Source organism: Lineus longissimus, chromosome 19 (genome assembly GCF_910592395.1).
Source record: "Lineus longissimus chromosome 19, tnLinLong1.2, whole genome shotgun sequence".
Lineage (NCBI taxonomy): Eukaryota > Metazoa > Nemertea > Pilidiophora > Heteronemertea > Lineidae > Lineus > Lineus longissimus.
Window position 1 is genome coordinate 3749441 of NC_088326.1, and position 10781 is coordinate 3760221.

General features: G+C 41.8%; 2 protein-coding genes across 3 annotated transcripts; both read right to left on the reverse strand.

The window, feature by feature from the left end:
- Positions 1 to 211: 211 nt before the first annotated feature.
- Positions 212 to 6318, reverse strand: LOC135503122 (uncharacterized). 2 transcript variants are annotated; one of them, XM_064796486.1, is made up of 8 exons: positions 6106 to 6318; positions 5280 to 5424; positions 4459 to 4531; positions 3914 to 4007; positions 3199 to 3317; positions 2467 to 2651; positions 2264 to 2340; positions 212 to 2066 (listed from the first exon to the last, which is right to left on the reverse strand). In XM_064796486.1, the coding sequence occupies exons 1-8, from the start codon at positions 6235 to 6237 to the stop codon at positions 1839 to 1841; spliced, it is 1053 nt and encodes a 350-aa protein (XP_064652556.1). In that variant the 5' UTR covers positions 6238 to 6318; the 3' UTR covers positions 212 to 1838. The 2 variants fall into 2 exon arrangements, with proteins under 2 accessions (XP_064652556.1, XP_064652555.1); XM_064796485.1 differs by having other exon boundaries at positions 5280 to 5457.
- Positions 6319 to 7916: 1598 nt separating this feature from the next.
- On the reverse strand, positions 7917 to 10684 carry LOC135502960 (large ribosomal subunit protein eL19-like). Its single transcript, XM_064796189.1, has 5 exons — positions 10539 to 10684; positions 9554 to 9660; positions 8917 to 9160; positions 8545 to 8655; positions 7917 to 8104 (listed from the first exon to the last, which is right to left on the reverse strand). Exons 1-5 carry the CDS (start codon positions 10541 to 10543, stop codon positions 7978 to 7980), a joined length of 594 nt encoding a protein of 197 aa, XP_064652259.1. The 5' UTR covers positions 10544 to 10684; the 3' UTR covers positions 7917 to 7977.
- Positions 10685 to 10781: the final 97 nt, after the last annotated feature.

A 10781-nucleotide genomic window follows, 5' to 3' on the forward strand; every position in this document is an offset into this window, starting at 1 on the left:
GTTTCTGCAAGTGGGAAATGGTGGGGGGGGGATTTTTTGTACTCACCTTGATTCAATCACAGCAAAACCTCTAGTAATCAACAGGCAGAGTTTGCAAGGGCATGACGTGATGGACTGGGCCAGGGTCTTCTGGTGGGGGGGGGGGGGGGGGGGTTCATTACAGGGTTTTTTTACAGCCTCATGAACACACTGACAGGAACACAAATGAATAGTTACATCATATGTAATCTCTATTTTAAATCTATCATTACAAAATAAAAAGTAAAACATAATAAACATGATTTCTTTAAAAGAATTATAGAATAGTCAAAGCTGTGACAGGAATCACATAAACTGGTCATGGTTTTCCGATACATTTGAACGAACATACATTGTACCTTTAAGTATTTATGAAGTGTCACCTTAAAGGTTTTTGAATGAGTTGTAACATAGGAATCAGAAACCTAGTAAACTAAAAATAACAACCGACTGGTGAACTATCTGTCTGTATTTGTACATCCATGACATGTCAAGCCAGCCAGGGGACTTCTACCCTGGCCGATCAGGGCCCGGGCCTTATTGGGGGACACTATGTCACAGCAAGCTGCTCAAGTTTAATTCGGAACATTAGTGGCCAAAATTACGCCACAAATATCTCTACCAGAAAAGACACATTTTGTGGCTCCAGGCATCAATTTATAGGATTTTGGAGCAGAACTGGACATTTTGCGGTGCAGAAAATGCTTTGAAGGGGTTAGTTACCCGTCTAAAAACAACTTTTTCCATTTTTTCTTTTGCAGATATGGGGATACATGTACACGGCACCCCTAGCATCAGTAAACAGTATGAAAGCCATGCTACTAAAAGGCTACAGTCAATTGTAATACTGAGTGAATACCCTGTATAGTATAAAGACTTTACCCTGTAAATAATCGTTGGACAACTAAGGCAAACCCAGTCTAAATGATCTAGATAGCTTCAAGAAGACACACAATGTGTAACCTACTTTACCGTATGTGGAGAGCTATAGGTTTTGATGATTAACAGTGTCAAACTAACCTACATTATCATATACATTTACAATGTAGTCTAATACATGATCTGTTGAAAACCTTTAATATTTGACATACTGACATAAACAGTGATTTTCAATATACTCTGCCTCTCGATATTTTGCATATTGTTTCATGTGCATTGATGTACATGTTCTTTCATGTGCATTGATGTACATGTTGTTTCATGTGCATTGATGTACATGTTATTTCATGTGCATTGATGTACATGTTATTTCATGTGCATTGATGTACATGTTGTTTCATGTGCATTGATGTACATGTTGTTTCATGTGCATTGATGTACATGTTGTTCCATGTGCATTGATGTACATGTTATTTCATGTGCATTGATGTACATGTTATTTCATGTGCATTGATGTACATGAAACAACATGTCAACATGATGTTATGAGCTAACATGCTTTCTAACATTTGTCAACACTGAAATGTCCATTTTACCAATGCAAAACATGACATTGTGATATTGCCACATATTTCCCAAAGATTTCGCACAAAAGTCAGGTGGCTACAACAACTCCCAAGATCACAGTGGGCGACCACGGGTCATGTGACGTCATAAAAATACAGATGAGTGATGGGAACGTTAGCAGTCAGCAGTCAGAAACACATACCCTGTCAGACGGAGAAGTTAAGCAGATTTCTCGCAAACCTAACTGTTCTTCTCGTCGACAGGTATGGCCACTTCAGAACTACAACACTCAAATCTACACACTGTGTAACACTGTGTCCTTGAGCAAGACACTTAAACCCATCAAGAATGACATTTTGTGTGATCACTACCACCTACTGCAACAAATCGAACCCAAGTAAGACGTCCCCGATCACGTCACATAGCGATAACAACTTGAATGGCTTATTTTTGGCAATTTCGTATGCGTGCGGGAGGGAGTCCGTGATCCAAAAGTTCTCAAACTTTGGGTCGTCTTCCGTGAAACTTTTCCAGGAGTCTTCTGGGAAAACTGGATGCGTCACAAAGGCACTGACAGCCTTGGCTCCTTGTGCGAGCAACGCCTGGAATGGAATTCGAAAAATCAATTTAGAAGCGTAAACTTTTTGCATAGGTGATGATTCATAAGACTATAGAACAATGGTGCCGAGACTTCAAACTGAGATGATCACCACAAACTACGATTATTGTCACATCCGATTTATATTGCAAGTCGCAGTGATTACAAGCGCTCGGTCGCGGGACGCTCAAGTCTACTCACCTTTCCACATTCCTTCAATGTGCCACCGGTTTGTACCAGGTCGTCGACGATGACCACATGATAGCCTTCAGGATCGCCTGTAAACAGTCGGTAAAAAGCATTTAAAGGCCTACATTCGTTAAAAATTGGAAATTTGTAACTGAATTTGAAACTTGCAAAACCCTATATAAAGTGCTTTACCCGAGGTGCCACCCCTAACTTACCATCTTTAACCTTGACAATCCTCTTATTCCCGTCTCTAATTTTGGTACAGATGATCGTCTGCGACTGCGGGAACATGTTGTGAAATCGTTTGAACGCTCCGTCGTCGGGAAACGCTATACAGATCTTCTCATTCTCCGCGAGAACCTTTAGTTCACGCTGTAGCAATGGTATCGCAGATTCTAACCTGGAGATTGAAATAGATATTGATATTTTGGCAGGTTTTCATCATTTTTCTACAGTTGAACGTCCCATGGTGGACACATCTCTACCAAGGACAACCTCTCTATCAAGGACAACCTATCTATCAAGGACAACCTCTCTATCAAGGACAACCTCTCTATCAAGGACAACCTCTCTATCAAGGACAACCTCTCTATCAAGGACAACCTCTCTATCAAGGACAACCTCTCTATCAAGGACAACCTCTCTATCAAGGACAACCTCTCTATCAAGGACAACCTCTCTATCAAGGACAACCTCTCCACCAAGGACACTAGCGCAGTGTTCGAGCTAGACTTCCTTGATCAGGAGTCAAACTAGTCTTGAAAAAATCTCAGGAGTCCTGTTTCAGACTTTTAAGTTAAGAGTTAAGGGTCCTGGGCGAAGTTTCATGCTTCAAAAGACACATTTTGGAGGTTATCTGGAGCCCTGCTAGTGTTGGACCCAACTTGGTTGCTTCCATTCATTTTCCCTCTTTAATCCGGACACCTTTCTATTAAGGACAGACCTACCTCGGTATGACGCTGTCACTGAAGTAAAACCGTTCCTGAAGGGCGTGGATATCAAACATGATAATCTGGGCAGGGCCTCGGGCGGTGAGGGCAATGGAAGACAGAAGGTGGGCAAGAGTCTGAAATGGGCAAATCTTTTAGTTCTGGATAAACTTCTAAAACTAAACATGTATGAGTGTCTACTTGTGCTGTTCGACTGGTTAAAGATTGAGTGCAGTATGTCTATGGTGCACGCGTCTAGGTACCCTCGTGTTTATTTGCAAATAGTGGGTGAATATCCCACCTCCTAGGCGTCAATCTCAAATCTAACCACGGCAAGCAGTGCCACTTGGCCGCGCATCATAAAGTTTGCAGCAGCAAGACTCACCACTTAAAGGCCTACGCCGTTCGTTAGAAATTTGAAATTCGTAGTTGAATTCGAAAATTTTCAATTGCGTTAATATGTACCGAGTATGAATATCAACATTGCCGTTGTGTAGACAGATATACAAATACTATACATACCAAGTTTCAGCAAAGTTGCATGCATGATAACTGCACTACGGTATTGTGTATAACTGCATTTCTATTTTCCTGGACCACCAAAAAAACGACACATCCCTTTAATGGAATTTTCAGTTAAAGTTCAAATTTTAAATTTTCAAATTTTTGAATAAATGAGGCCAGTGGGCCTTAAAAATACCTATCAAGGTTTGACGACTGATGCAGAACTGACCTTGGCAGTAGCTATTTGACCTTCAGTATCGACACGCTCCATTGTTCCGGTTGGAAAGTAAGGCAGGATAACCGTGAAGGATCGTGCCAGGTACCTGGAGGAAAAAGATACAGAAAAACGATGAGCCGAAAGTTCACTCATCATACACCAACCTTCAGTGAAAATAAGTTAGCTGTTCCTGTCATTTTAGATTTAGCATAATTTCTGTAACGAATTAGGTGGAGGGCAACTGCCCCGCCCCCCCGGCATTGCTGTAAAACGTGTTTCTCATGCAGATTAAGGTGCTTCTCCCCCCCCCCCCCCCAACCAAAGTCAAATATGGTCCTAAATTGAGCAGGTACTGCGTGTGTTTCCAAATTTTCAATGGATATCGCATGTAAACAAGAATGTTTGGGGAGTGTGTCGGGAATCGGGAATCACCCGCTCAGCCAAATGAATGACATATTGAACTACCAGTGGTATTTCCTCCGCAACCTCTTCTGTCTGGAAGCTGAGCAATGTCAATACATTGTTGGTCAAGATGAATGAACAAATCCCCCACTCACCTTGGTATTGCATAGATGACCGACGTCTGCTCGAAGATCACCTCAGGACTGTGAAAGCTGCCTAAAAATATCACTGAAACAAGACAACGAGTCAACGTTTATGAATGCTTGTCTATGGTAGTGGTACCAATTTAAAGTGGTTTAAAGTTCTTGATCACAACATGTAAATAAATAACACTCTGGAAGAAAAGCAGTACAGTATAACCTCACTATCAAGGACACCCTTGGGACTGACTAGTGCTGTCCTTAATAGAGGGGTGTCCTGTTAAGAGAGGTCAAAGTGAATGGAAACAACCGATTTGGGACCAAAACTAGAGTGTTCTTGACACCAAGTATTCATAAAGACATCAAGTATACATGAATACTTGTTAATAATAATAGAGAGGTGTCCGCTAAAAAAGGTTCCACAGTATAAGTGACTTTCTATTATGTACTACTGGGTCAAGGGTACTGAAATGGTCAACTTAGACCAAAAGAGATCATGTAGTACAAAGTCTCCATCTAATCTGAACCACTGAGCAATAAGCTGTTACCACAATACAAACTGGCCAAAGGCAAATTAACATCATACCTACCATCTTTTCAACTTAGACCAAAAGAGATCATGTAGTACAAAGTCTCAATCTAATCTGAACCACTGAGCAATAAGCTGTTATCACAATACAAACTAGCCAAAGGCACATTAACATCATACCTACCATCTTTTCAACTAAGACCAAAAGAGATCATGTAGTACAAAGTCTCAATCTAATCTGAACCACTGAGCAATAAGCTGTTATCACAATACAAACTGGCCAAAGGCACATTAACATCATACCTACCATCTTTTCCCGCCATATGTTTAACGTCTTCGATGAATAAATCTGGGAATCCGTCGCGGAACTTCTTCCACTGGATACCGTTTCTCTTGTAATCGACATGGCGGCTGAAATCTGTGGATTTGGTCGACGCCTGGCGCTGGTAATCCTGTAACAGATAAATACCGGTGCGTCGCCGGAACTGTGGAGATTGAAGTGAGGATTAATGGAAGGAAGAGGAGGCACACAATGAAAGATTAATGGAAAAGCTTAAAGGGTTAAACTTAAAGGACAGGAAATAAAACTTAAAGTAAACATGCAGCGAAACGCTTATAACATGGGGAGCTTTGAATGGCCCAGTGAAAAAAACTAAGGCAGGAAGAGATTCTTGCTTATAACTGCGCAGTTTTGAGGACACCAGACAGTGGCACAGTTCGGTTTTCGTATAAGTTAACTAACCAATCAGCTACAGAGCCAGCAAATGATTTATGATTAGGCCTAACTCATGCATAATCAGGTGTGCAACATCATTTGCTGGCTCTGACAGCTGATTAGTCTGTTATGCGCAGACTGTACCATCAGCATATCTGGGACAGAAGTTAGTTCTTAAGTGTCGTATATATGCACATATCCTCCTAGGCCTAAGCTCAAAGCTGTAGGCTGTACTAGCTAGCACTACAGCTGTGCTCTCTTTCTAAAAGTATATAAGAGTTACAAAGTAATATGAAATGGACCTGGCGTCAAAGAAAAACCCAATCATGTAGTTTTATACATTATATCCTTAGTACTACACTGTACTACACTACAGTATACATCAGCAGTGTTTGCAGATGATACATAACATACAAACCTTGATCATCTTTCCGCTCTCCTCCGAAACAGGCATAGATTCCTCCCTACATCTTTCCACGAGCGTTGTGGCAAGCCTATCCATGGAAGGATGAGCATACAGCCAAACATCGCTGCGAGCAGGAAGGCTCATTTTCGTGAGGAAAGGCGAGAAATATCGAAAAGAAATCTTCACTCACAAAATATCATCTCGGAAATATCAATATTCGATCGAGGCGCCATGTCTCGGAAATATCAATATTCGATCGAGGCGCCATCTCTCGAAAATATCAATATTTGATCGAGGCGCCATCTCTCGGAAATATTTATTAGTCTCTCTGGAGTCAACTTGGCGGCGCTGTTGCATCGGGTTGGTTTTCCCGCCACTGTTTTCTCGCCAGATTCCCCGCAATTCAGCTGGTTGCGGTCTTTTATCTTGAGTACCGGTATCAGACAGACTACACCACTGAATGCAACAACATCGAAATCGTGCAACTCGTCTGCGTCTGCTGTCAGAGCCTAGCGAAAAGGGATTAACTGGTGATTAAACAGGTGAGAAACAGCATTTTATAGGAGTGCGCTTTTTGGCGGGAAACAGGAACTGTGTCGGATTATTTTGAACAAGTATCATATAAACTGGTTTTGTAGCCCATCCATTGATGCCATGCATCTCCTGCTACACAGGGACATTAACCTAGGATTTGACATTTTCAGTCCAGACTGAGAGCGTCGAGATTAATTCAAACTCCTCCGTCACTAGATAGTTGTTCCTATCACTCTCCTTATAAGACCCATGCTTTGCATGCTGACCATGACTACACTCCGGACGCATTGGACCTCGTCCTGGAACTGTCTACTGTGTAAGCTGAAAATGGAGACAGTGAAGAGTTCGTTGTTTTGTGCGGAGCATGCTCTGCGTCCTGACGCCCAATTAGGATGTCGCAATGGACTGCCCTTGGAGACTCAACCATGACTTTTTCCAATCCGATTTTTCTCTTCTATTTTTGCAGAGCAACAAGATCTTGTGACCGTCTTTGGCAATCCCCATGGGACTATATTTTGACAAGACTCCATGCTAGTACGAGCAACCCGGTGATAGAAATCCTCCTCCCCTTTGAGCTGGTTATCGGAGTCGTATGGACTTCATGAAAGAACTACGCCATCGCCATCTTCAGGGCAAGGTAGGAACTGGAAATACCTCTTCTTGTCTTTTCAGTTCCTACCTTGCCCACAAGATGGCGATGGCGTAGTTCTTTCATGAAGTCCACGACTCAGACGATACCGCGCGACTTGAAGACTCAGATAACCAGCTCGAAGAGGGGGGATTTGGGCCACGTAGATCTACGTGGTTCGGCGCTGAAGGTGTTAAGTGTAAAACCCGTAGGACTGGGCCTATTTGTGACTGTACAGGATCATAATTTGTCAGATGTGCAAATAACAAATTCATAGTATTTAGATCAATTTCTCATTTTCACAAGAGTTTCAATCAAGGCCGTCCCAGCTTGGGGTCGTAGCCAGCGAGATATTAATTCCTTTACCAAATACAACTATTCGGGTCATCTCCCAGAGAGCTTCAATGGAAGATATCCCAACGACGACTCAAGACAGAAAAATCTTCTACTAGCATCCCAGGAGGAATTTTTATCAAACAGCACAGACCAAGTCTTCCAATGGCCTACCTGTTTCTGAAGATTTTTATCTCCGGGTACAGCAATCCAAACAGGTTGTGTTTTATTTGCCGTGCCTGAAAATAGCAACCGTATTAGCCTTTGAACACCACAAGCTCATTCAAAACTGTGGCATTTTCATATGAAGAAACGTTTCAACACCAAGTTTGTTTCATATAATTTATTTTTTTTGGATGGTCTTTTTACAATTAAAAAGGATTTACATGTTACTTCTTGGTGGCCTCCTCTTCCTTAGCATACGACTTGAGGATCTCGGCACGCTTCTGGGCAATACGCTCCTCGCGACGACGTCTCGCTTCCTTAACCTTGTGACGACGCGCCTCAGCTTGGTCGCTGGAAAAGAAGATGAAAATCATAGTAATCTTCGCCGTTTAAAACACGCAAGAAACTTATGCAATGTTTTTATTTACGAAGAATATGACACCGTTTTCTTTCTCAAATGAGCGCATGTATTTTCTGACGTGACCCCGATTTTCTACATCAGACCCAAAACAACCTCAAAAGTTGAAAATAAGGAGCTCGAGTCTGCCCTTAGTCCTGCTCTAGTCGAGTCCCGACTGAATGCCTCCCCCTCTTCGAAATGCGTCAACTCGAATGAGTCAGAGGCCCTTTCAGGCAAACCTATTTCCTTCAAACAATGTAGTAAGCCACTGACCCATTCTTCAACTGAAGCGCATGCCTGGTCTGAGCCTTAACAAACTTTTGTCAACCCAGTCTATGGAATCAATTCGTGGGGACAACTTTGGACAACAATAATCACTGCGACTACTTACTGCAATTGCTTGGATCGTAGTTTCTCGGCCTTCTTCTTGTGGATGTACTCCATAAGGATACGTTTGTTCTTGAAGACGTTTCCCTTGCACTTCATGTATAGAGCATGGTACCTGGAAAGACAAATCACTTTGTCAAGACCAAATTGAGCAAAATGGTGGGCGTCACCAAAGACATACATGTACAAATGCCACTTTGAGACAAGACTTGATACACCTTGAAACTGCAATACACGAATTCCAGGACAAAATGATTGAATCGCGCTTGACAGGGGAAGAAAGCCCACGTAACGAATGGCAAACAACTGTCTATTTACAGAAAACATCACCAAAATGTCGATTTCATAAAATCAACTGAGAAACCCCCATGCTTACAGATGTTTATCTATCTTCTTGGCCTCCCTATACTTCTTGAGCAGACGTCTCAACACCCTCATCCGTCTGATCCACACGATTTTCTGTGGCATACGTGCATTTGCTGTACCCTTCCTTTTACCAGTACCAGTGTGACGTCCCTTGCGACGAGCCTCTGCGTTCTTCCTCACCCGGGCGCGAGAGTGGACCGCGACAGGCTTCCTGATAATAAGACCATCCTTGATCAACTTTCTGACATTCTGCCCTGAAGAGGAATGAAAAAAAACATTTTAAAAGTTGTCGCTATTGTTTTCAGATTGGCAACCAAAAGAACAATGTTCTGAAGCAATGACTATTTTAATCTTGAAGCCAAACAGCCGAGCAAATGGACATCGCATGATATGATAATTTTTTAACTTTCAAGGCGATGTAAGCTTTGGGCCGAGGAAACTTGCACTATTTCATCCCATTGTGCTGACTCACTTGGTCAACTTCTGCCAATATTTAAACTTTGTCGGTTGAGGTTAACTTTTGGATGTCAACTTTAGTCACAACGTCACAAAATTGTCACTCTCCACGCACGACTGAATTTTTTTTGCGAGACTTCCTTAACCCACAGTTCAGCGAGAAACACAACCTCATTTTCTTCTTTACTTACTCGAGTTGGCATTGGCGATCTCGTTTGTTTCATTAGGGTCCAACCAGACTTTATTTTTGCCGCATTTCAACACGGCCGAAGCCAACCGCTTTTGTAGCCTGAGGGTACTGAAAGAGAGAAATGCAAATGACAATGAAAATTATGTGCTAGAAATCCGTCTTAATCAATCACTTCTTCGTATCATGCACACTTAAGTCATGACAATTTTCAGCGTCCCCCATGGCTATGTAGGCTATAGGCCAAGCTAAAGAGGCTAAATGGACATCAATGTAGCAAATCGCGTTCAAAGATGCCAGACTTTTGACCATGTAGACCTGACATGAAGGTTTGTTTTCTCCAACTCTAGGTTGTGTTTGCGTATCTGAATCTGACTAGAAGTAATAGAGGCCTATTCTGTATTCGAAGCTGCCGGCTTAGAATCTACTTCCTATGAATAAGTAGGCCTATATAAATGATGAAATTATATGGTGGTGACAACATTGTCATTGATAGGAGAGTAGCAATTTTGTTCCACGACATGCCCCAAGATATGCCATGCCATGGCATAGCGGCCATGCCATGAAAACAACTTTCCTGAGGTTAAAACTTAAGAAGAGTAGGCCTAGTTTTTTCTGCACAATTTTGAATTTTGACCAAGTAACCAGACCGCAACAGTTACAGTACAGCATTTTTATCATTGCACAACAAGTACACGACAATGCATGACAAAATGTACAGTACCCAAGTGTGTATCAATCAATACAATGTATATGCATACAACCTACACAAACTGTACACAAAACTGCCCGTGCATTGGCCACGGGGCAGCCATGCTGGAAAAAAGAATGAACTTTATAACGCTATTTCAAACGACACATATCAAATACCAAACCAAAGACAAGGTATATCAAGATTTTATATCATATTATTTTAATTTATCGAAAGAACCTGACAAATCTCAATTTGAAAATACAATAAATTCAGTGTTTTATACACGATCACGAACCTCATGGCTGGCGATTATCACAACTGCGGGAAAGAGGCCAGTGCAGTGTTCGAAGAATATAGTTCTAAAAATTCTTTTTGTACATGACTTCTGTGGAGAATTACAACACTTCCAAACCCCGGAATGTTTTTATTATTTTTTTCTTTTCAGAGGAATATCATTCATCGTTGTAAGGTAAACATGTACTTTGAGGTATTTTATGAAATTCTCCAGAGTGAAAGTAGTGCCAACTGAGTCGGTAAA